Genomic DNA, 27,681 nt, shown 5'->3' with positions numbered 1-27,681 from the left:
GGCATGTACCTAATGGCCACACAGTATCCATCCAAAGTTCGTTTCGGCGGCGCTCAGTTTTCTGCGCCTTGCCAGTTAAAAACAACCAGTAGTGACTGCCTATAATAATGTCAATAGAGTCGCATTTTTTCACTTGAATTACGCCAGCGCAGTACTGTTCATGGCGCTTCAACTCTTGCATGAATTTTCCATTCGGACGAGGCCGCTGCTTTTGCATATCTCCGTCATAATAAGTGCTTTGATTATCCCAGATTATATTGTGTGAACAGAGCTCACTTCGACTATGACGCGGTCCAGGGTCTTTAAGTCGTTGTGTACTAAAGTAATTCAGCGGTCAAGCGTTCACGCCCCAGTAATTTTAAGCTTAGTTTCTTCTCCCATTACTGTCTGACGAAGGTGTCTGAGCTTCCTCCGTTGAACAGAAGCGATACAAGTACCCCACGTGTTGATCCTGTAGCGCATGTGACAGCAGTCTGCGAGTATACGAGGCGGCTCGAAGCTCCAGTTCCCGTTGACTTTAGTCGTACTGGGCCCTGCAATGATTTGGAAACAGCGTTCTGGAGAAACTCAATGTTGCAGATCGCCTGTACGTGTCTACATTCGCATGTTCGCGGGCAAATCTTCGCCAGCAATTCTTCGACATGTGGTGCCTTAACGCACAGCGGCGGCATCGTCCTGCTGCTTAATGTCGGTTCTTGCTATTGTCTAGCGAGACATTAGAGTCGCAGAGTTCGGTCACGTGGGCGGGTAATTTGCAGAGTGAGTATGATTCTCGCGCGGTACGAATTAATTAGATGGTGTTAGAGCTTCTGTGTTAGAAGTACGAGGCAGTGACGCCGTACAGGTTTACGGGTTTGCATGCATTATTCCACTCGGTGTCTGTGAGGCGCCAGCCTTCTAATTCTGGCAGGATCTTTCTTCCCCGGAAATCTTAAAAGGCAGCATGGTACCGGGACTCGAATTCAGACGCGTTGAGCTTTACCAAGGAGACCAGATTTTTCTCTCGGGTTCGCTGTTCTGTCCAACTGGAATGCCGTCTTGTCTTTCATTTGTTCTACGGCTCACACGATTTTAGTGGTATTTGAGGGTCATGCGACGTGCAAGAGAGCGCAACAATATCGGCTACAGCATACAACAATATTCGATTACCGACACTGAAAGGGTATTGAGCACCGTGTCGTTGAGCTTTTGAAGGATTTAGGTGTTGGTGAATATTGCGATACGCTGTAGGTCACTCAGTCGGCTGATATGGCTCTTAATTATTATAGCTTGCTTGACGAAACGTTTCAGTAATATTTCACGGGCATCGTTGTAGCAGCTCGCGTTTGCTTGTATTGCAGCGATAGCGGTTGCTGCGTCGCCGGTCATGGTCAATTTTAAATAAATGAGCTTGTCTTGCTGGAAAAGCTAGTGGTTGCCATGAATTAGCGGATTAAATTATTCCCAGAACGGCCTCCAGTCGGTCGTTCAGCCATCGAACTTCAATAGGTGAATAGCGAGCTGCTGAATACGATGATCTTGCGTCGATATTATCAATGTGATTGGCGAAACCAGGTTTGGGAAGGTCTGCGTAAGCATTGTTTGAGTATACCAGATGTGGTGTCAGCTCTAACATTGTAGTCGACTACGCATTCATGATTAGTCACCGCACAGGCGTCCAAGAGTAGCGCATGCATGGCAAAGTCAATTTCCGTTGTGTCAGTAAGCAGAGCTTGCAGGTGCTCTTTCAATACGCCGAGGTCCGTTTCGGGTCTCCCGGCGTAGGCTAATGCGGCTTAGATTTCTTTCCGAAGCCGCCTTGGTTATGCTCGTTCGTCCTTGCGCTTAAACTCTCGTCGGTGCGTCACCAATCACCTTGTAGTCATTGCCATGGCTCATTTTTCTAAAGTATTCTGGCACAACTTGAGTCATTGCATGAAGGGACTCGGCGCCTAGAGTGATGCACAACTTTTAATGAATAGAAGAAGCGTCTGGCTCGGTCAGTGGCTCACTTTCTCTAAAATGGCGTGTCTCATGCCCTCCATCGTCCTCGTCTTTCCTAAGCGTATATTATATCTGCAATTGCAGTTAAAATAAAGAACTTCGCTTTTAGGACGCTGCAAAAGAATATGGGCATAACTGAGTCAGGCATCTTGCTGTATGTACGCATATAGGTCGGCTGCGCCAGTTTGAATTATGGCTATCTTTCTGCCTTGGTGCGTAGGTTCTGGCCAGCTTTATGCTAAGCGTATCAGACGTCACGCGAAAAAATCCTGCTGTTTGTTGTCTATCTACTTCAATAAATGCTTGAAATAACTACCTTTCCTTATGCGTGCAGCTTTGAAGAGCAGGGGAGACGCGAGATACAATAGCACCGTATTATTTTGCAGTCAATATTCTTCGTGAATGAGATTTTGGGCATATTTGCAGCGACTAAATTTTATGATTATGTGCTTCGGTCTCACAGCCTTGGCCGCAAACGTTCCCTTACAGTGAGGCCAAAGATTCCCCATAGAGCATTTCAGAGGACTGGCATCGCGCAAGATTTCAAAGCCAAATAAATCGAATGCGCCTCGCTTTAGGGTAAACATTCAGTGGAACCAGCCAGCAAAGTAATTCATATTAAAATATTTCACATGTCTTTACATTTCGTGGCATTTTCAAATGGTGGAACTCCCTTAAATAGGGCCCGTCAACATAAGGGATTTTACATCACGTATATTTCGTCAGATGACTAGTGAATGTCTTGTGACCAGCGCCTGACGAGCCGTTGCTCCTTTCTGGCGTGTGCGAGCTGGCACCATTGGGAACCATTGCGCATTTTTCGCTGCAACAATCCCTAAGGAAAGTGGAAATTTTGGTGGTGTAGACGTGCGATAAGCGTGTAGTTGTGTACATTGCGGCTGTATTCATATTGAGTCGACTAATAGTAGCAGCGTCTGTGATCTAGCAGCATGCATGAGGAAAAACAAAAAAAATTTCGCCGCCTATACACTTCATGAGAAGTTGCATATTTTGTCTGGCTGCCCTCAGTTTTGTTGAATCTGGAACAAACTCATTGATTGATGATTGATTGATTGATTGATTGATTGATTTATTTATTGATTGATTGATTGATTGATTGATTGATTGATTGATTGATTGATTGATTTAGATCAATGCTCATGTACACGGCCAACTGAGTGCAACTACAAAACAACTTCGATGCAATCTTCAGCATGGGTGCGTCAGCCGCCGGCTTCTATCGTTTTCACTCATGGCAAATCCACTATGCGAACTTCCCATTGGGCCTTCTGCATGAGTCGCATGGTGAGGCGCAACACAGAGAATAAAATCGAATTTCTAAAAAAAAATAAAACACATCACCGGCTCTGTGCCATTCTTAGGAGCGCCGCATAAAAATAATGCGATGACTCCTTGCGGAGACTTAATTTTCCGCAAACTGGGAGACTGCGTCCGAGAGAATGGGCCGAACAAGACTTTAGAACAGTTTCCTTTGTTCAGCTTGCCGTTAAAGACATGTTGTTAATACTATCTAAAATTTCTTTATGCGGCGGCAAAAAGATAATTTATGCAACAAACTAGTCGCCCAATGTAATGGGAAATAAAATTTTGAGCGCTTATCGAAGAAAACAGCTGGACGCCATCCACGCTGTTACAATCGTCTCGTATGTTCACTGAACTACTAATTGCCTAGGTGAACTAGCGAGTGAATTTGGTAATATTGAGAGCGATCGTCAAATGAATGTTCATAAATACATAACAAATATCCATGGTCGGCTTGAGTTTGAAGCGTGCTCGCACGTACGCACTAGGTGCTTTGGTTGACTCAATGGTGAAGGAACCTCCAGTCCCATCAAGTTAAATCTATCAAAGCAGCTTACAAAATGATTTAGTCGTTGTCACATCATGCTACGCAGACCACGCCTGCCCAAAAACACCTACCAGCAACTGCATTGCTGATATAAACACAAACCATTCGCCAACGACAGCATGGCGGTGAAATCAGACAGCTTTATAACAGGCGCCACTGCGTACTCCAAGGCTGTACACTCGACACACGTGCCTATACGTTGTCGAAATTCCAGTCACATAAATTTTGAAAGCATCGGTCTTACTGTTGCTAAACCTAGGCCTTTGTTCACAAAACACCGCAAAAGAACAAGGTTGTTCGTAAGAACTAGCACTTACGCACGCTGAAAGCACATAATTTCAGCCTATGCGCCCCAGTCTCGATGTCTTTCTAAATATACAATTTTAGAATTTCATCCCTGAATAAGAAGCGTGAATAACCCACCTGCGGACAAGTGCTTCACTTCTAGGGAACAGTTCGCGAATATGAGCGCAATTATGCACTGTTTGGTCCCATGATTTCTTCAGTTTCATTTTCAGTGCTCTACGCATGTCCGGCTGAGTTCACTCCCACCTAAGGAACATTTTCCTACCACTATCCAGCATAATTTTTCCGTTTTCGTTTTGGAAGATAGTCATTTGCTTTACTTTTGTTCATAATTACTGAAGGGTTGACCAGAATCTGGAACGCTCGTCAATATGGTGCCGCAGAAGTTCCTCGAAGTAAGGCATCTTGGCTGTCACACGGTCGTAGTAGGCCGCCACATTGGGATACTTTGCTCTGTCGAAGAGGTCCTTGAGCTGCAGAATACAATAAATTTAAAAAGAAGTATCACCCACGATGGTATTATAATTCAACATAATTAGTTTTTGCTGCCCTGCCGTTAACAAAACCACTTTCTATGAGCACAGTATCGTTTGTTGCTCTATGGTAACAGAAATATATAGCAATATGGACAGTACGATGAGGAACAAAGGTAATAAAGTAACCGCGACATTCTTGTTTCTCTGTAGTTAGTGCTTAAACGTTTTCTTCTATTTCCGTTTTAATATTGGCCATTCAGTCATAGCGTGTGTGAGTGCACACAAACATACGGCAACGAAACAAACAAATAGCGCAGTCTTACAGTTAGGAATGCTTACGCTACCTTCGACTGGTTGCTTCTCTCCATCTAAGAGAATCCCTGCTCGGAGCCACTTTTGATCTAAAACTGTATTCCAGCACCTTGCTCAAATGTTAGTCACGTTTACAGAGCGGCGGAAGCCCCGGAAACAGCGATCGTGAGCATCATCTGCGGCAAGAACTCACCCGCAGGCCCATTACATATGTGCTCATCATTTTTATTGATAGCATTCCTTCGTTTCCTCATATATACCAATCTATGTACAGTTGACAAGTACCGTGGACTGACTGAGAAACACGGGGCAACGGTGCGTAAACTCTGAAATGTAAAAATTAAAATGCATTTGACACGTGTAAAGAACGAAATGACTGCGCGTCCTTCGGTTGCGATTGCTCGATGCGATTTATTTATTAGAAACCGCTGTATCCTACACCATCCGCGTGGTGACAGAGTGCTACGCGTTCGTCGGATCTAATCGATGCGCACAACATTTATAGCGTCCAGCCTGCGAGGAACAACAAGAACGGCAGGAATTGTCAGTGACAAAGTGACAGCATATGGCGGTGCGCCATGGCGCTCACATCTCAAAATCACAGTGCATCAGGATGGTTCGCACGTGAAGCGACTAATATTGGGCTGGGCGCTCAGAAGAATGGCCAAGTGATACAACGGGGCCTATATCGACCAGGTGAACTCGGCGCAGTATTTCATATTGTTCTGATACAACGTTATATATGCACTATTTGAAGGCCTTGCTATAAACTCACTGATTGACTTATTTTCCAGCATAAATTGCAAATACGTTCGGGAGAGAAAACGTTTTGCTAAGAAACCTTAGGAAATATGCGCCTGGTGATACCACATAATGCTTAAAATTTGCGCTGAAGATGCTGCGAATTATTCGCCGCGCATGCATACAATCCCGCACGAGTCACTGAGATATTTTTTTATCCATGAATGAGTCGAAGCGGTCATGCAGCCTACAGCAAGCACTCAAGTGCAGCCAAATGTATCAAATGTCTGCCGCAGATGGAGGGGCTGGTTGCTGAGCAGAGAAAGTGCTTTGCTTAAAGTCACGAATTCACGGCTATGAAATTAAATCACGCAACTAAAAAAAACGTCGCTAACTTTTTGCACTGGACTTGGCGGACGTTATAGGCATCCGGTTCACAATGCCCTAACACATTTCTAATAACCCTTCCGTAATATTGAGTGCACTTTCCTATAGTGATCGACGTCACCGCACTGCACATCGCAACAATTATTTAGGAGCGGAAAACACGATGCGGGATTTCTCATGGCACACTTCATACAGTTTTAGTTGCCTGACTGCCGCTGCTTTTGTTAACCTATGCCGGGTTATACATGACGCGTGCGAATCACTCCGCCCTTGTTTTAGTGAATGTTTTTTCTCTGGAAATGGATGATTAAAAAATTGGCGTAATTTATTGAACAGTCGGCGTGTTACCACAGTGAAGTGTTCTTTTTTGGCGTTAGGCCTGTTTCATGAGTAACTGGACTTTGCAGACGAGGGTACGAACGGTGAGGAGGGACAGAGGAGTGATGCTGGGAAGATGAAGGTGAGAATAGAGGTAGTATAGCGCGCCAACCGGTTGATGCAGGTGCTGACGTCGTCAGGCTCGGGGGGCGGACTGTTGACGACGGGTACGCAAGCCAGTGGCATGATGCGCCGGCGCCCAGTTCGATGCGGCCTGTACAGGGGCCCTACAACGTAAAACTATTCCAATTTGTTTTTATTCCAATTACCTACGTCAAATTTGCGTAAACGCCAGCGCAAGCACCGGGAGGTCACCCGCACTGTTGTCTGAACAGACCAATCAAACGCTTTCCTCGTTCATAGGAGGTCCCTTTTGCTTTCTTCAAAAACGAATAACATTGCTAACACTGAGCCGCCTGTCTTATCGAATTGGCTGACAAGAGGCGAGGAGCACACTAAAGTGGAGAGACATTCGGTAGGGCTGAGCCACTGCACCGAAAGTCGATAACCGGATGAAGAAAGTGGTACCGGCGTCTGCGATTGGTACACTTTCGCTTACTTAGTGTGCGGTGGCTGGTCGAAAATCACGGCAGCATGCAACGGAAGCTTAAGAATGACGCTAAAACGGATTCTCAGCACAGAAGAGTTGGCAGGATGAGGTAGTAAGCGAGCCGAAAGTGATCGAAAACATTGCACAGCAACGCAAGAAGTTCTATTATACGCAAATAAACCCATGCTCTCCGGCAGGTGCGAGTAGCCAGCGCCTGAGCGGTCGGCAGCAGCCATCTTTTATTCCTTTCGGAGCGTGGCAGCCTGCGGCTATTCAGAAGAAAATTCAGTTTTGTTCGGCATATTAATGCATCTTTAATGCGTACACGTCACTTTGACACGGTTAGTTCTTGCGGTTTTGTGACGGCGTGTGACAGGCAGGTGAAGTTGGTGCAGCCCGAAAGCTTTTCACCAATAGCCCGCGGCTAATGGCGAAAAGGCGTCGAATCAGAAATAACATTTTTTCTATTTTAGGTCAAATCATGCATAATCAGTGTGTACACGTCATATCAGATGGGGAGTTATTGCGGTTTTCGTGACGTTGCGTGACAGACAGGTGAAGTGGAGGTGGGCAAAAAAGTGTTTGGCCAATTGCGAAGGGCGGATTACAGAATTATATATATATAATATTTGGGGTTTTACGTGCCAAAACCACTTTCTGATTATGAGGCACGCCGTAGTGGAGGACTCCGGAAATTTTGACCACCTGGGGTTCTTTAACGTGCACTTAAATCTAAGCACACAGGTGTTTTCGCATTTCGCCCCCATCGAAATGCGGCCGCCGTGGCCGGGATTCGATCCCGCGACCTCGTGCTCAGCAGCCCAACACCATAGCCACTGAGCAACCACGGCGGGTATTACAGAATTATATAATACAAAAGTTTGGAATAGTTTTACGTTACAGCACCCCAGTACACGTTAAAACTTCGCTTACATCGATTCCTACAGTGTGTTGGATCTTCATGAGGTTTTTGGAGTTTTCGAGGCCAGATGTCCCAGGTTGCACAGAGCTTGACACGTCGATTCTGCCTATACTTCACTCAATACGTTCCTGGCGATGTTTTACGGCGAAGCACTATATAAAAATCTGCCAAGACGGTCGCACAAGAAAAGTTTCCTTCTGCCTAAAACTAGAGAAATATAATGGAACGATCCTGAACTGAATCTATTTACTAGCAAAAAATCAGTCGGATGTATGCAATAGTCAGATTATAAAATATTAAATAAAAATAAATTTCTTCGTTTTGTGAGGTGTGTCAAGTGATCAGCTAACTTAGGAGTTTAAATATAACCAATGGTCATTACCCTTGTATTTAGGTTTCGTTTTCAGGTGTTTCACTTGAGTATTCGATATTACGGGGACGATGGGTCCCTTGTGCCTGAAGGTTACACCACCCGCAACAAAGTTCGAAGCTCCACTCGCTTCGCGGGCTACAGGCGCAGCTACCGCCCCACTCGATGGCATCCACTGGCTCGGGAACGCACGCTCCTTGGTGCAATAATTGGACAACGCGCGCCCCTCTCCGCGCACCACAAATTGCGGACTGCGAAAATGCCACGACTAAATTTTCGCGTTGGTTCTACGTCAGGTGTCAGAACAGCCAGAGATAGGCAGTGCTACCCTAATATAACGCAATAAGCTTGCAAAGGCTCACAAAAATAGATACTATAAATGCGTCGCACCAAAATATGTTTCTCGCGTTACTCATTTTTCATTCAATGATTTGGTGTTTTATCAGGCTACTGCAGAAAAGTAGCAAGGGAACTTTCTTGTCATTTTATTTTCCTAAAACACTGCATAAGCCTTTCAGCAAACAAAAGCCGCAATAAATGTCGCTGGCACGTAGCTTCTTCTACAGAATGTGAGAAAGACCGAATAAAAGGTGTCAGAGACGCAATTCCATGTTTAAGGTCTTGAGGGAACAGCTGACAGTGAAAATGTCAGAGACCGTTTTGTGAAACCGCCTTGTGGGGGGAGGGGGATAGGAAGCTAGGTGGAAGCACGTCTTCAAGGCAACAAATTCTAATTGACTCCTAATATGTGCAGCAATCGCTAGCATAAAGATAGGCCGGCGTTCAATTCGCGCGGCATCGTGTATTGCATGTCTCTTGATTGTATGTACAACGCAGAGAGCTCGTTCCTCTAGATAAAGGACAAACTTCTGTGCATGCCAGCTTTAACCATAGGTTTCTCAGCAGCCCTGCAGCCACTGTTTAAATGTTGGACTCTTGAGACAAACATAACAGTTTGCTTCCGTAGTTATTCTCCTATGTTCTATTACACTAACTTGCCATACCTGCCTAAGATTAGCATAAGACAGCCTACACGGGAAAGGCTTTTCTCTTCTTTCTATGCTAACAGCAAACTTCACAATAGAGAGCAATGCGGAGCAATTAAACAAAATGTAGCTGTATCCTAGCCACCAAACAAACAAATAGGCCTTACCATACAAGCAACAATGCAGTACATAGTCGAAATGGTTGTTTTATCTAAGCGGAAGGCAGTGCAGACTGCTTACCGGAACAATGCAGGCTAGGAGAGAAATCAGGCGAATATCGGCGAGTGTCATTTGATCGCACGCTACAAAAGTTGCTTTGTCGCCAATAACTTGCTGGAAAGCCTTCACGACACCTTCCTCAAATTCCTTGAAGCTCTCGGCACTTGGCTTCTTGTTGGTTCTGAATGATGGTATCTACACAACAAAAGGAAAGAAAGATAGAACGCATCCATGTTTTGGGGAGGAAAAAGATTGGTACTCATGGGTATGTACATTCAAGGGAAATGTGTTGGTCATTGTATTTGATGACACTGAATCGCGTCCTTTATTCATTTTCAAGTGTTCTCGCCATGTCATGTACACAATAGTCTACGATGCAATGGGGTATATTAAATGTTCATTAGTATAACCATATCAAAGAAACAGTACATCACAACCCTCTGGAGCACGCTGCTCTACTGTTACTACAGCTTGATAAAATTACGGTGCACAACTCCTGATATCGGTAGAAAGCCACTATTGAGCACATTCCGTTTTGTAATAATTCTATCTGCAGAAACCATTCCAGGTGGTTTTGTCCTCAATTTGTACCTGTGAATGATGGAGCATGTGCGAATGCTTAGACAAATGCACAATTGCATGTCTAACAAGCAAGTTTCTAGTTATATCTTTTTTACACTTTAAGTGGCTCCTAATGAGGTTGATCGAAAATACTTGAATTCAGTAAGTCTCTCTCATACTCGCAGCCGAAATAGTTGCATAAAGAGGATCCAGCTTTCCATAAAATGTATGGAGCGAAAAAAACAAAATTTCCAAGGAACTTCTACTCTCAGGATCCTTACTGAAGTTCTTAAAAAGTTGCCCTCTGCAGGCTCCCTAAACTATTCTTCAACCGTAATGTGAAACAGCACATCCTGACTAGCTAGTTGCATTTTGTATTTCTTGGGCATGTGGTGTTTTCTTAACCAAGCAGATTTAACTTAGTAATGGCAGGTGGATATAAATTTAGGTACTTCGTAGCGTAAAACCTAGGCGACAACACAGTCCCATAGCTGTCTAGATAGGCGGAAGCATGCTTAGATTGTGTCAGCCCAAGATTTGTGTCAGCCCAAGACTTAGATTGGGTCAGCCTGCACGTGCGGTACAAGTGACCTTGCACACTTTAATTCATAAAGGCAGCTTTTATATATCTCGTGTCTCTTAACGAAGTTGTCATTTCGTTCACACTGCGACGGTGCCCGCGTACACTGTACACATCTCGATTTGCCTGTTAGATATTTCCAAAGTGGGTGTAGTCAGCATCCAATGATGAAAAGAAATGCGGGCTCATAGTGCGATCGAACCTCCGTATTCTAGCACAGCAGCCCAGTGTTCTAAACATTAGGTGACGATATCGCCCGTGTTTATGGTGTGGCAAAATTGCTCTTTGAACGCCTGCCGCGTGCTTCGCGCGTCAGTTTCTCGCATTCTTTCCTCGTGGCGTCTATTCGCTTTGCGAAGGTGCGTTCAATTGCGAAGCTTTAGGGATCGGCTCGCATTTTGCAAAATTGCACTATCTTCGAGATCGAGCAACGTTTTCATACCGGACGGCGACACGTCCAAAACGAGGGTGATCCGCGTGTCTTGCTATTCGTATCTTTTTACGCAGTTTCGCGTCATTAACAGTAAGCACATCGTTCTTCAGTTACGGAGTGTTCAACATGCAGTCAAATACCACCATTGACCGCTTCTCGGTCCACAAAGCTTAGTAATTTAACTGCGCCATAGGAAGTCGAAGGAGGAGCTTAAGGGGGGGTTGCTCCCGGCCTCCAGACGTCGCACTTCATACATCTGCAAACCCTACGCCAATAACCGCTTGTCGTCCAATACTGACCAGCTAGCTATGGACAGTTCCTAACTTCCTGCTTTTACGAATTGACGTGTTCAAGTGTGTGCACGATTCCATCACTGAAATTAGAACCACCATGGCCTGCATTTTTCAGCAGCAGAATACTAGTAGCTGTAATGGAGCGGTAGAACGTGACAAGTGCGAAGCTAGCAGGCATTTCTCGCATTCTTTCCTCGTGGCGTCTATTCGCTTTGCGAAAGTGCGCTCAATTGCGAAGCTTTCGGGATCGGCTCGCATTTTGCAAAAGTGCACTATCTTCGAGATCGAGCAACGTTTTCATACCGGACGGCGACACGTCCATAACGAGGGTGATCCGCGTGTCTTGCTATTCGTATCTTTTTACGCAGTTTCGCGTCATTAACAGTAAGCACATCGTTCTTCAGTTACGGAGTGTTCAACATGCAGTCAAATACCACCATTGACCGCTTCTCGGTCAACAAAGCTTAGTAATTTAACTGCGCCATAGGAAGTCCGCATTTCATCCTTATGCGTTTTTGCAGCATGTAAGAGATTTTACCATACTACTTCCTGTGGCGCGTCGCCAGGTAAAATACGCAAGCCATTTTGCTTTACGAGATCTATTATGACAGTGTTTTTCTCCCTGGCCATGCTGATACTATGACGAACATTCTATTTGGTGGACTACACTGAACTATGAGAGCACTCCTGCGCATTCTTTATCTTTAGTTGCGACAATGCCATGACTGAGGAAACGAAAGGGGGGCACTCATATCAGCAGATGTGCACAGATTAACACCTGCTTTTCAAGCGAAGCTCTCCCTCTCAGCCACCCCGTTGTATGACATGGCTCGAGAGCCTCCGGTCTGTTTCTCGACGGATAATAATGCCAGCGAGGCTCCGTAAAACTGTGATGGCATATTCATCAACAAAGCAGTGCCAGTGCGCTCAACCTTGTGTTGCCTAAAAAGAACAAAAAAGTCGCGGTTTCGCCCGAAAGGCGAAGCACCAATTGCCATGTGACCATGGCACCAATTGCCATGTGACTAGTAGTAATGTGATTGCTCGGCTGAATAAACTTGTAAAAGTTTGCTGACTCACTAAATTAGGGATTATTTGATTACAATTATGTAAGCGCGACTGAACGAGGAGGTAGAAAGAAACAGACACATAGACACAGCGCTGTCTATCATTCAATCATGGATTCAAACTAACTAGCCCTAACTAACTATTCGAGAATTTGGGCTGTACAAGCCGAGTATAGCGCACAGTGCCAGGCCAAATTTCAGCTATAAAACTCACCGAGAATGCCGAGAACTTTGGCTGAATGTGCGTCGACACAACGGAAAGGACTTGGTCCACGCGTGCCCGCTTTCGCACATCTTTCGGGTAGAGCTCCGAGGTAGGCGCGTATTTGTTAACCAGGTAGTAAGCGATGGCAGAGCTGCAATTAAAACGATGCGGGTGCCTAGTTAATAATTTGCAACTTTAGGCGTGTTTCTTTTACCACAAGCCGCTTAAGCATTAGGCCCACCCTCAAACACGACCTTCATAAGGGAGCTGCTTGCAATTATCTGTTTACTTCATACGTTTCACTAACTCTACGCAATGTTATGGTGATTTAAACGTGTAAATGGCACTATGACTGCGGGTATTTCATTCTACAAAACGTAACCTTGCCACAAAGCACAAGCAGTGCAATAGTTTAATTCTTCAATTCCTTTTTGCGCAAATTAGAGGTAATCGGTCGAGGCATGGACTATTGGCGATAATCAGCTTTATGGCTCCTTCTAAATGCGCTTATCCCATGGCTCTTGCAATCTACCATCATAGAAGCAACTGCATAAGTCCCTGAACAGTCTTCCGTCTAGCGCCAGTACGAAGAGAATTCACAACACAGAGCACAAGAGCATAGAAAAGCACTCTAGCTTTCCCACAAGTGCGCGCCGTTCAACTCCCTGTAGTTATACGTGCCCTTTCATGACAGCTCACAAGATGTGTGGGTCTTGTTGAGCTTACCTTTCGTAAAGAATGAATCCGGAGTCATTTATAGTCGGGACCTTCTGAAATGGGTTGACCTAGAGGAAATGAGAAAATTATTTAGTGGCACAGTTATACGGTATCATTAAGGGTTCGGTGTTTGCCATTCAAGGGAGCTTGGCGAGTTGGTAACGGCAAACAAGCTTAGGAATGTGCGTGTCAGTACAACTTCCGTAGCTTTCTCAAAACTTGAATTCAAACATTCTGCCAGGTTTGGGGGTAAATGCAAGCACGTGCCTTAATTGCAATAGCATTCCTTGCCTAATTCAGGTGTTCGTATCTATCTATCTATCTATCTATCTATCTATCTATCTATCTATCTATCTATCTATCTATCTATCTATCTATCTATCTATCTATCTATCTATCTATCTATCTATCTATCTATCTATCTATCTATCTATCTATCTATCTATCTATCTATCTATCTATCTATCTATCTATCTATCTATCTATCTATCTATCTATCTATCTATCTATCTATCTATCTATCTATCTATCTATCTACTTAGGCCGACCCAGAAAGTCAAAGTAGTTTACGAGCTTGGGTCACTAAGCGTGTGCTCCTGTTAGTGATGCCATCGTGGTTCTTCCACCATCGTAGTTCAAGTTTAGTCATCTGACTGTCGTGATGCCATCGTCCTTATTCATTCTACGCCGAACCAATGCTCAAAGTTCTCTAATAGCTTGGGCCACAAGATATGCGTTTGTGGTGATCATGCCATTGTTGTCGCTGAATCCTCGTCATTCTAGCTCTGTCTTGATGCTGCCGTGGTTCTTACATCATACTTTAACTTCACCTTTCGGCTGTCGTCATGGCGACGTGGTCATGCCATTGTCCTCACGCCTTCGTCATTATCCACACTTTGTTAGAAAATAGTCAGGCCATCGTTATCATACACTCATCGTCCTCCCATTATCATCACACCGTTGTTATGACATGGTTGCTATTGCATCGTCGTCATACAGTTGTCGTAATGCCGTCTTAGTTGATCCAATTTCAACATTGTTCGTCATGCGGTCATCCTACGCCATCGTCGCCACACACTCATCGTCATTCCATTCTGCTCACGCCGTCTTCGCCACGCTGTCATCCTACATCATCATTTCAGAATCCTTATCTCATTGTCGTCATGCCATCATCGTCATACCACCTTTGCCTTTTGACCTGCGTGATGTCTGCTTCATCATTTCACCATGGTTATACTGCGTCGTTCTCATGCATTCGGGCTCATAGCGACTTTGGCAAGCGAGTGCTATAGCAAAGTAGGCCAACTCCAAAGAAAGCGCATATAGCGTGCGTGCCGCAGAAGCAAAAGAAGTCTCAGGATTACCACTACAGATTTTAAATAAGCTTGACTTAAGCACTACGCAGTGTGGCTACATTGCTTGAATCGTAATCAGATAACAGATGTCAGCCATCATGAGATGGGTTCTGCCGTATTTTTTTTAAACATTACTGCTTACTTATGATACCAGTCACCCTCTTTTGCCTTGCTTCTTTGACAGCGAAGCTTTCCTTTGCAAATTTCACCAGGTTTCGCGACCATGGCACGCCGCTGGGTTCCCTGCACGACCACCAGAGGGCACTGTCCTCCGCGCATTCGCGGCTGCACAGTAATGAAGAAGTAAACGCTTCTTGCCTATAGATTGGATTCGGATTGCGCTATGGACGTGTGCGTATCCTGCCACTGAAAATCGATGTGTTCAAGGCATCCGCCATACTCGCTACTATGAAGGATGGCCTTACTTTCATGTGGTTCTTCTTCTTCGCCAACAAATGTAAAAACAGAAAAATACGTACGCCTTTTCTCTGAGGTGCTATAATTCGCCTGAAGACCGAATTAGGTGAAGTGAAATACATTGTTGGATGAACGGATGAATTCATATTCGGCACATTAAGCGTATTATATAAAGTCTGAAAAACCGGAATTCTGAGAACATTGAGTGCGCAATTTTCTGTTCGGAAATGCGCTCGAAAATGCGTGTCCTTGGATACAACTTTTCATATGAAGCTATGGTTTGCAGTAAGATAAACATATGTGTTTACGCTAAGATTGCTAACTTCAGCCAGCTAAAGATCGCGAGCCAGAATCACGATGAAAATTGCTCTGTATCTTAACTGTTCGCATGGCGCCGAGTTGGATGTCGTAGTTCACGTTGTTGACAAATACAGCGAAAAAAATACAGACAGCGGTAAATGAGCCTTATTCCTCGACGGCTCCTTCTGGCTTCACACATTATGCAACGCCTGTTTCTTGATCATGTGTTTGTCGGAAACCAAAGGATTATAAGAATAAAATTACTGAACAAGAGAAAGGAGTAGCCATGAGTTCAGGCTATGCGAAACACCACAATTTCAAAAAAAATCCTGTAGAGCTAGATTTTCAGTTTGCCATCGATGAGCAGAACAGATAATTTTGTAATAGTTATTCTGTTATTTCTCCTAATTCTTGGCACTACTCATCATATAAAGATCATCATTTCAAAGGAAGCTCTACATACCTTGGTGAACTCTGGTGCCTCGTGTTCTCGCTTCATAAAATCAAGTTCCTTCAGGGTGAACTCAACGCCAATGTGTTTGGCCACCATTTGCACGAATGTGCAAGGCGCGCTGCCCTGAAACAGATACAATTCGACCGGCATATTGGCCTGTTACGCTTTCCACTACGATCGCACTTCTCTGAGCTAATAGAAGGAAGTCAGCGATGTGTCTGCCTTCAAACTACACTGTGCTAGCCGCACAGCTGCCCTCTAGAAGTGACGTGAAGCAACGAATGTTCGCCACGTGTGTCATTCGAGATTGGCTCGTACCACACGTACGTTTCCACGGGTGGAATGGAAAAAAAAAGCACACGCGAAGTATTTTGCTGTATTTTTAACTGGTACTTTATACTTGAGGTAATTTTGCGCATCTGCAGTCAGTTCATTGCAGCCGCCTGTTTCCTCTACAGCTGTTTGGGGAACCAATTGCTTTATAGGGAGGGCTTCATTTTTTTAATGTTTCCTCGTTGCTTTTAAGTCACTAGGAATGCCACATCATTGCGGCTCGCCAGAAAACCGTCCTAAATAATTGAATCGCTCCTGCACCATATCCGTACAAACTGTAAGATTTCAAATAGCCGAAAAGTGCGTGAGTTATTAACGGACTGCTTTGATGACTAAGGCTCCAACATACCGCCAGGAACTGGCGGATTCAGAGGTAGATGTACGCCGCTACCTCCTCGCCCTCCTGGCCTCACTGCGGAAGCCTCACACGCCACGTGTTCCTCGCATGTGTGTTGCAGAAAGAAAAGTTGTGTGCTTACAAATTGAACATGGGCTGAGCCCCCTCACGTCGTATTGCTTACGCTGCCTTGAATACGGCCTTTATGACAGGTCCCATTTCTACATGGCATTGCGCTGAGGCTGCGTAATACCGTGATTTAGGTATCACTGGGACTTCTCGCAGTGAATATATGGAGGGCTTTACTTCGGTCGTCTTCCATCTGAAACTACGAGGGGATAAAAATTTTCACGTATGTCAAGAAGTTTCTTTCTGGATGCTGCTGACGACTATGAGAGAAGTGAAAATATAGTATATTATTTTTTACTCAAATTATGCTTCGCAAATGAAGAATAACCTAAAGAGCAGCATCTACGTGACACTTGGAAATAGCAAACATTCCTTTATTGGCACTTCTCTCACTTCTCCAACATAAAGTGTTTGTCAAGGATGGCCAGCACTCCAGGTTTTAAATTGAATTCCGACAGCAGTGAACGAAACTGTGTGGCGTTCATCAACTTAAATATTTCTATGTAACCTTCTCGCCAACATAAATTTAAATAAAATTATTCAATCTGAATCTGTGAAGAAAGCATTAAAACCAGCTTCCAAGGAGTTAAATCTAACAGCTTAGTAATTCCTTGTGGTTACTACTTGAGAATACAGGTTTGGTCACATCGCTGTGCAGCTTATATATAAATCCGAAACTTGCGCAGGAGAAAGTCATTAGATTTACCTGAGTGGTATGGTTGACTTCAAACCTTTATTGAATGGTGGCATTTTAGTACACATGATGGCGCGTAAAACACATGTGGGAAATGACAATTACACTGCGTGAAATGCTGCTTCAACAAAGGCGTCTATGCCATTTTTATCCTTGTTTGCACCTAGAAAACAGAGGACTGAGCTTCAAAAATAATTTGTTTTAGACATTTGTCTGTAATATGGGTTTTTTTTCCTTTAACAATCCAAATATGGTATCATTTTGCATAATATATACACTCTATGAATCGCATTTCAATTATTTTCTCATTAGGTCATGACCAATTCTTTGAGTCCCAGAATTGCTATGTTTAACGGCGGACACTGAGGACACTGGATGATGAGAAAAAAAATGAAGTGGGTGCAAAGGACTATTTACACTTTTCTGACCAATAAGCTACTCTGAGGAAGCTTCCACGTTTTCGTTTTTTGAAGATGCTTCATTCCGTGGAATATCCCAGGTTCAATGGTTCATTGCGTGTTTGCGTACATGTTTCAGATTTATTTTATTTGTGCCATACTGCGGACTCATTGTCGAAGCAAGGTTGTTGATCAAAATGCCAAAAAGTACAAAAGAAACAGCAATGAAAGAAAAGCAACAATAACACAAACTATCAGACTCTGGTGAAAGATTAGCCGTACTTACGAAGCACCTATTGTTTTAGAATGGTTTTAAGGACATGTGATGGCTAACGGAGGTAGCAAACATATTACCAATGGCAATAAGCAAATGACTGATGGCTCTCTACACTAAGCAGCTTCCTCCATTCAGCTCGTGGCAACTGTCCAACATGGTGCTGTTTTGTATAAGGTTTATCTTTGAGTGCTTTTTACTATGTGTGAAGCAAAAAACAAATAAAATAATTGACATGCTAGTGAACTTTGACTGTATTATTAGGTGAGTTCCGACAGCCGCGCTGATAATGGTAACAGCGCGAACAAAACAGCGACGGAGGGAAGGGACACAGGATGAGCGCCGACTAATAACAAAGTTTACTGTAAAACACATAAAGGAATATAAGCGACATGGGCGATCCCATGCTAAATCGGGGGTACGCACAACAAGGCCACGTGAATACAGCGCATCTGTTAACGTATGGAGTTATCTAGGTAAATCAACTCCTGCTTAGAAAGCGTGATCATAGGCTGGCTAGCGCACCACGTCCCCGTTCGCTCAATGTGGGCCGCTTCCACGGGTGATCCGGTGGATACATCAGTAAGCTTAAGCAAAATTGTGGTCCCATTGAGCAGAAGCTTGCACTTTCATTGTCGGTAATGGGCATACACACGCGCATAATCATTCTTCTCCAAGGTCAATTCACGCTTATATTCCTTGGTGTGGGAGTTTCAGTAAGCTTAGTTGTGAGTCAGCGCTCGCCCTCTGTTCTTTCACTCCATCGTCGTTTTGTTCCCGCTGTTACCATTATGAATGCACATCAAATCGCCCAACTTTCCGCTTTAATAAGTAGCACTGACACTGCTCATTTTTTAACAATGCACGAAAAACCAAGAACCTCTTTCACTGGTTGTTGGTTGGCAATGGCGCTTCTAACAAATCAAAACCAGCTGAATGGCCAGAACATGAGAGGAGGATGAGAAGTGTGGCGCGAAAGAGTTTGTTTCTCACCGACATAATGGTTGCGATGCCAGCGAATGGAGTTATGTAGCCGATCTGTGTATGTCCTATGCCGAAGCCCGACACTGTTCTCTGTGAAATTGTGAAATCAAACAAAGGGTATCTGAATATGCTCGTCGCAAAAGATATCGCATAATTAGTTTATGCAATAATTATGCAATTATTATGCGCAGGCGCATAACTAGTTTATTTAAATGAAGCTATCCGTGCATTTATCCCTGGGGCTCGGTATGTCGGTTCGTTCGGTTGTTCGCGAAGGATACTAAGCCGCTCGACGAGAATTTCTGATCGAAACTGGAGTGGTCTCGGAAACTGCGGAATTCGTGGTGCACTTCGTCACGTGCACCATGGTCACGTGCAGGCGCCTTGGTTGTCTGGGCACATGAATGGAAGAGCGGTGCTAAAATTGAACCATGTAAATCACCGCTTTGCTATCGGAGTCAATGCTTCTTCCGTCAGGTGAAACGGCAATAATTCCGAAAAATGTCTCAAAGAATGCGCAGAATGAATGTGCACCTTCATTTATATGAACAGGAGTGTTTCTAATACATTATAATCTCTTATTAAGTGTTACAGCGCCAGGATATGCTATCTGTAGTGAAATACAACACTAATATACACCCTTACAAGTGAACAAGGGTGGAAATCGGTCTATAACTCAGACTCTACATGCTCTTTTGTCAGAAGGGTGTGAGATATAGACTCATTTACACCGCTTTTCGCTTTTAATGCTTTTACAGTGCGGAATCAACTTTCCACCTTTCTGACTGCTCTGATATGCGGCAGAATCAACGAGAATCAAATAAATAGTACATTGACAATAGACTCTTTTACAGAACTCCAGAAAACAACACATCGCCATATTTACTCTAATGCACCATGATCCACGAGGCTCACTGCAGTTTTGAACGCCATACATCAGTATTATGCATTATTGCTTCCATTCGTGACAGTGAATGCTCGCTTCATAATAAGTCAGTGATATTAACTATACGATGCATGTAGCATATATCTAGTAATTCTAGGTCAAGCTGACCGTTCTTCGAGGCCAGTTATTGCAAGGCAAGTAAGAACGGTTACTTTATGCATCCGAGTTAATTATACTAAGTGTGTAAATCTGGCGACGTATCTTTTGAGATGTTAGGAGTTCACTAATAATTTACTTCAAAGCAACTGGGTTAACTTCAGATACAACCGTTGTTAAGGACACTTGGTGGTGTGTCCAACGAAATTTCTAGGCTGGAATAGACAGCTATTAGATAATAATTATTAACTTAAGCTATCAAACAGATAACTATTTCTGATCTAAACGTCTTTTGTATAATCTTCGCAAGAGCTCATTGGTCGGAAGAAATGCTACCCGAGCGTAATTATAACCAGAAACGGAGTTTCCAATGAGATATTGTTCAAAAAAAAAGGTTATGGGTAAAAAAAAAGGCGATATTAGGACTAATACATACACTATCGAACGTTTCCATACTCCCTTAGCCTTAGCGCACGCAGAATGTAATGCATTCATTCAAAACGCCCTATATTTCCTTCCGGAAGTAAAACCGAATTTTTGTGCAAAAGCCCTACTGCTGCATATGTGGCTCAGCAACATAGGACTCTCGTAGGGGAAAAAAATGCATGTCGGTTCCACGAGCACAGCGCAAGATGTCTCGTTTCCGCTGTCATGCGGCGCACATCTGCTGCCTCTCGCTGCCTATTTATGTTACCTGCATGCCGCTGCGGTGACATAGCTCCGGTACAACGTTTTCCTTTTTATACAACCGAAGCATTTATAGATGTCGAGAAAAAAAAACACGTGCGGTATATACAAAGCAGTTGTTGGGATCAACGTTATGCGAAGCTTGAAATGCCGATCGAAGCATGACAATTACAACCCATGCTAAACAAGCACCTAAAGCGATGATTTTACTTAATTCCAAGTACGCGCAACTCTCGGCTAACGCCCTTGTCACATCGCAGAGGCTTTCTGTCTTGTGCGCGATGGTCGACGGCGCGCTTCCTCCAGGCTTTCCTTCCTTGCGTGCGTAAAATTGAGCCACCATCGTCGGCTCACCCTCGCCCGCTTTCACTGGCATATACAGCACATGGCGCCTTGGCGCGATGTGATCGCACTCAAACTTCATACGGAGCATGACGGCGACGCCAACCGCGATGGCGGACATACGCCTGTAGTCTCCATATAATTGCAATAGCAATGAAACTTCCTAGGGTCAGCCTAGAACCGTGGCATCATGATGTGCACTAGATTTCCGTATGCCCAATGTAAAAAGTCACGTGATCATGCGCGCGCTGGGGAGCAGAGCGCCCGTCTCCTTCCCTCATAGATTTTGTATACTAAACATCGAGGAAAATCTGGACGAAGAAAGTGGGAACAGTAAAAGCACCGCTATGGTGCTACTACGACTCATTTTTGTAATGCTAAAGTTATTCAAAATATTATGAAGAAAACAAGCATATACGCATAGAACGTACCTGTCGACAATGTGTAAGGATCATTCCATATATTCTTCAGAACTATATGATGGCTATTTATAAAATTTTGCTCAAAATGTACAGTGCGTGAATGGATGCGTTTGCATGCGCCTGAGCTAGATTGCACCACCATAGCGAATGAAGCTTGACACCGCGATGATTGCTCGTCTCATCTGAATCGCATCTCGTCATCTCCGCCTAAGTGCCTGCAGAGAGTAGTAATGTGGCGGCGCCTGTGCGGTTACTAATTTCAATGCATTGGTGCTATGGATATCTTTTCCTCTAGAGTAGGTTATATTAACTATATCCTTTCCGTAGCGGAGCCTTGGCTACGCATCACCTCGCTAACCCATACAGCTATCGCATTCGAATGGCTTACTTACTCACGCGTGCTAGGTCAATGCTCGAAGAGTCCATTGATCATTTCTTCTGCTCGCGCGGCGGCGCCGCATGCAGACGCCGCCGGAGTAGAACACCCCTCTCTCCCCTCTCAGCGGTGCCTTGCACATGGCGGACGACGGCGCGCTTCCTCCCCGCTTTCCTCCCCTGAGCGCACGAAATACAGCTACTATTGTCGGCTCAGCCTCGCACGCGTTCGGTCGCGCAAGCAGCATGCGGTGCGCGGGGATGTTATTGCTCTCGGACTTTATACCGAATATCACAGTGGTGCCGACGACAGAAGTACCGCCTAGAGGGTCCATATAATTGTATCGCAATAATAAAGAAATTGGCAGATCAGCCTTCATTTAAATGTGATTGGCATTACGGAAATGTCAACGTGATTAGTAATGTTTTTTATAATAGGTGTCTAAGGAAATCACCGCGAATGTGGGAGATGGAAATTCAAAACGATGAGCAAAACAAGTACAAAATAAAAGCAGGAGCCAATGTTTCGGCGAGTGGACTTGATTCTTTCAAGGCGAAATATACTCTCCTCGACGAACTATGTAGTATTGGTAAGGTTCATTTAAAGAGCAGAGAGGTCAAGGCTGGTTGGCGAGGCGACGAACGGGGGGGTGTTGGCGGTGAGGGTGTAGAATTGAAAAGAAGGAGCACATGCTTCTTTTCAAATTTACACCCTCGCCGCTAACACATCTGCGGTCATTGCCTCGACCTCGCGCCTTGACCTCTCTCCTGTTTATATGTACCTCACTTATGCTGTATAGTGTGTCGAGGAGAGCATATTGAAAAAGACTAGTGCACTTGCCGAAACTTCGACTCCTGCTTTCATCTTGTTCTCCGTATGTTCTGCGTCATATAAGAGACGTGTAATTCCTGATACTAGGTTTAATTTAGTGGTAATTTTTAGGATAATTACAAATATTCAAGTGACGCAACTGACAGTGTAGCAATATGTACATGGACAGAATGATTATTAAAGACTTCACGAGGCACGGGCAATCGTCGAGCTATTCGATCATGCTTTCCTCTGGACACTGCGCCATCTGACGGCGTCGCAGCAGAGTCCGCACGAAGTCCTTTGCGTGGGGTTCGAAATTGCACCCATGGCGCACCGGTGCGTACGCGCCGCATACTGCAGCTGGCATATAGCGAATGCACGATGTTTTCTAGCAAACATTGGGAAAGAAAAACGTGTTTTTAATTCAAAGAAGACACAGTTAGATTCATTCAACGAAAATAAAATTCCTAGTCAATTTTATATATTCGTGATGAGTTAAATAAATACGTTTAATTTTATTATTATTAATAAATGCATTTCTTTTCAGCGCCCATCACTACAGGGGGCGTTGACGCCACTATCGCTCGCAGTGCAATGCACGTCTTGAAACGGGCAGAAAGGCGCACTCGTATCACCTGTTGAAATACGCCCCCCTCACAATTTGTGCTTTCTTGCTTGTCGAAGTTTGTCTGAATTTGGTGACGCGGGTAGCTTCATTGCTTTTCAATCTGTTCAGTCAGAAGTAGTTAGTTACGACTGCCAGATAATTGTGTAGTTGTTTTCGTGCGACTGCGCTGGCCGACGGACTTGGCATCCGACAATAGGATCAGCACTCTGCTCCTAAAGGTTTCGTCGGCCTCGAAAAAAAGTATGTTCTGCGCAGGGATGCGATTTCGACAACCGTACGGCTGGCCTTTTCCTGCATCGCTTTCCACGCTGAAAGCTCGAAACGCCCATCAAGTCGAATGGAGGGGCATTTGAATATATAGCTCCAAAGGAAGGACAACAAAACAAATTTCGCGCCTTCAAAAACAAAATGACGTCACTTCTGCTTTTAACGGACATGGCGTCACGTTATTTTTTCTTGCGCCGGAAGTGTTCCCACCACATACAGATGGCGCTAAGCCCCATGAGCCGGTGATGAACCTCCATGTTTTGAACGTATGGGCTCCTATGGAAACGTCGCTACCAGGTATATTTACCTTGACAGGCCTCCGCGTCGACCGCGGCTGCTTGCTTTATAGCCATTGCAACGAATTTTGAGCAATAATGCTAGCGATAGTGGGGGTCGCTCGGAGATTTATTTGGAGTGTAGGGATCAGAACAAGACAGACTGTCTTGTGGTGCCAATTGGAACTGTGGTTGGCGGCGAGATTAAACCTTCTTGATTCTGCTGATGTGCCCATAACATTTCATTATTGAAGAATTGCATGACGATAGGCAGCAAGTTACACATGAAGTCTATCACTGACTTTGACCATCATCTTCAATAGGTTTTGTCACCGTTTTCATCTTAAAGCTGATCTCTCGGTTCAGATTCTTTGTTGCCTTTCTGTCATCCGCTGAAAAAGCTTTAGCGCCTGCACCATTGCGCCGTCCACTTTACAATTGGAACTGATAGTAGAGAGTGATACCAAGAAGTAATTTATTGCATCTCATACTTCACCTATGCATCTATGCATTATTGCATCTCATACTTCACCTTGATTGGGCACGGTGGCACTCACGGAATGCGGTCAGCTAACAATCCGCTTATCTTCATCCTACAGCTTGTGCCCGGACTGCTGCTCTATGCTGGTCCGAGTTTCGAGCCACCAGGACAAGCCGGAACAACATGCGTCGGGAATGCCACCGCTATCAACCTACAACGAGATTCCGTGCCGCTCAAGTCATGGGACCCCGTGCTGCATCACTCGTCATCCACCTGCGCGGACGCTGGGAGCATGGGCTGTGCGCATGACCTGTGCCCAGCGCCACCACTCAACCCAGCTATAAAAGACCACCTCAAGCAAGGCCGAGCCATTGGGCACGGTGGCACTCACGGAATGCGGTCAGCTAACAATCCGCTTATCTTCATCCTACAGGTGAGGAGGCGATATGGAAAGTGTATCCGCTCAAATGACCCCTTTTTGCTTGTGCTGCCGTGCCCACGGCTTTGTGCTGTTGTGATTGAGCATGCGATGCATGTACATGAACTCTTATTGCTTGGCGGAGACATTGAGACGAATCCAGGCCCTGATATCAGCCAACAATTAAAGGAAATAGCTGCGGATATAAAAGAGATTAAGGAAAGTCGCCTGGCTAAAATGGACAAGAAATTAGACCAACTAACAAAACTAGAAGAAAAAGTCGACTCTTGTCAAGAACAAATAGCAAACATGAATATTCTTATCAAAGACATGCAAGAAAAAATCGACGATCTAGAGAATCGTAGCAGGCGAAATAACCTGTTAATATATGGCTTACCGGAGGTAGAGGGAGAGACACCCTTGATACTTGAAAGTGCGGTGAACAAAAACATTATTGTAGATACTCTAGAATTAAAACAAGTAGCAATCGAACGTATACACCGAATTGGTAGAGGAGCGCCGAACAAGGTTAGGCCTGTAATTCTTAGGCTACTTGACTCGAGAGACAAATCTTCAATACTAAAACGGGGATACAAACTTAAAGGTACAGGCCTATCCATTGCAGAAGACTTTTCGAAACGCGTACGCGATACTCGTAGGAAACTTTGGAACAGTGCGAAAACAAACCGACAAAGAAATGAGAAAGTTTCCCTTGTCTTTGATAAGCTATATATAAATAATCGAGCATATGTTTGGAGCGATGAGAAAGAGGACAAGGTACCACTTAATGAAAAACGCGTAGAAGTAGCTACTGCAGGTACATCAAAGGCGGTGAGTGCGTCCAGCGACCAAGCAAAAAAGCGAGCTATTACTCGTCGCACTGCAAAATTAGCGAACTAACACTCCTCACGGTGAACGCAAGAAGCGTCATCAACAAGACGGAATCACTTGAAAATCTGATAATTGATCATGAACCTGACCTAGCAGCCATAACAGAAACATGGCTCACACCTGATATTTTTGATCACGAGTTCGCACCGCCCAACTATTCTGTGATCCGGAAGGACCGCCCCACACGTGGTGGTGGAGTGGCGTTATTGATAAAAAAGGGCCTTTCCTTTATAGCCCTTCCAGAGGTACAAGGCGCTGAGGCAATTTTTTGTAAACTTCTTTGTGACGGCACAAACATATTCATAGGTTAGGTTTATCGGAGCCCAAACTCTGATGATGCTTCTATCAGTGTCATTCATGATTACATAGAACGCCACGTGTTTGGTTCCCGCGTTGTCCTCTTGGGCGACTTTAATCTGCCAGACATTAACTGGAATAGTATGTGCTACTCATCATCAGCTTCGGATGCATTGCTTGACCTCATGCTAACCTTCAATCTTCATCAAATCGTTTCATGCCCCACCCGCTCACAGGGAAATACTCGGAACATACTAGATCTAATTTTTTTCAGTAACCACTTCGACATAAATCGCATAAAAACTGATGTAGTTCATGGTATATCAGACCACGACGTACCAGTGTGCATCGTGCCTCTTGGTGGCAGCATAACCACTCATTCTTCTGTATCTATAGTAACAGACTTCGAAAACGCTGACGATAACAGCATACAAATGCACCTCGCTCATGAATTCCAGCACTTTTCAGAAATTGGCTCCGATGTTTCAGTAGATGTAAATTCCCTTTGGTTTCACTTCAAATCGGTTGTACTTTACTGCATCACTCACTACGTTCCTACAAAAACAAAGCGTCCTCCAAAAAATAATCCATGGATCACGCGAGAAGTTATTCAAGCAAAACGACGTTTGAAAAGGTTACGTAGGGCAATAAAAACAAAAGGTTGTGCAGAATCCAGAATTCAGAAATTACCGGATGCCATCGCTGAATTCAAGCTTAAAGCTAAACGTGCTAAACAGCACTACTTTGATGTAACACTACCTAATTTTCTTGTTAATAACCCTCAGAGGTTCTGGAATTACTTTCGTACTAATAAAAATGCTACATCACATTCTCTTCCCGAAGAAAAAACTGCTAAGGCTAACGCATATAACGATTTTTTTCGGTCAGTGTTCACTACAGATGATAACATTATTCCCCCATTTGCAACGCAACATCACGCGAAAATCGATAAACTAGATATTACGGATGCCGGTATTTTCAATCTACTGCTTAAACTTGACCCCAAGAAAGGTAGTGGCCCCGACGACGTACCCAATACTTTCCTCAAAAGATATGCAGAGTGGTGCAGTAAATATCTTGGCCTAGTCTTCCGGAAATCACTTAAGACTTCGCAATTACCTCATGATTGGAAAATTGCAAAGGTAATCCCGATCCACAAGGGAGGTGACACAACATTACCTTCAAATTTCAGACCCATTTCACTAACGAGCACGTCATGTAAACTTCTAGAACACATAATCTTAAAGCACATGACCGTATTCCTAGAACGCATTAATTTTTTCTCACCCAACCAACACGGTTTTCGCAGTGGTCTATCGACAGTAACCCAACTAACGGAACTAGTCCACGATCTTGCTATTACAGTTAATAACCGCGGTCAAACTGACTTGATACTACTCGATTTGTCCAAGGCTTTCGACTGTGTATGTCACAGCAAATTAATAGCTAAAGTTGAAAAGGTTTTTGGTATAGGAGAACTTTCTGCTTGGATAAAAGGTTTCTTAAGTAACCGCTCGCAATTTGTGGTTTACGAAAAAACTCTTTCTAACACAGTCGCAGTAACATCCGGAGTCCCCCAAGGGTCTGTGCTTGGACCATTGCTTTTCTTACTCTATATTAACGATATCACAGCTAACATCAATTTCAATATAAAGCTATTCGCAGACGACTGCGTCATATACAGAGAAATTAACAATTACAATGATCATAT

General features: G+C 44.2%; 1 protein-coding gene across 1 annotated transcript; it reads right to left on the bottom strand.

Moving 5' to 3' along the window:
• Nucleotides 1-290: 290 nt before the first annotated feature.
• LOC135900962 (glutathione S-transferase 1-like) lies at nt 291-16,157 on the bottom strand. Its single transcript, XM_065430590.2, has 6 exons — nt 15,892-16,157; nt 13,366-13,424; nt 12,649-12,790; nt 9,522-9,695; nt 4,480-4,632; nt 291-533 (listed from the first exon to the last, which is right to left on the bottom strand). Exons 1-5 carry the CDS (start codon nt 16,030-16,032, stop codon nt 4,492-4,494), a joined length of 657 nt encoding a protein of 218 aa, XP_065286662.1. The 5' UTR covers nt 16,033-16,157; the 3' UTR covers nt 291-533; nt 4,480-4,491.
• Between the last annotated feature and the right edge of the window lie 11,524 nt (nt 16,158-27,681).

Source organism: Dermacentor albipictus, chromosome 2 (genome assembly GCF_038994185.2).
Source record: "Dermacentor albipictus isolate Rhodes 1998 colony chromosome 2, USDA_Dalb.pri_finalv2, whole genome shotgun sequence".
Taxonomy (NCBI): domain Eukaryota; kingdom Metazoa; phylum Arthropoda; class Arachnida; order Ixodida; family Ixodidae; genus Dermacentor; species Dermacentor albipictus.
This window is presented reverse-complemented; position numbering and strand designations above follow the sequence as displayed.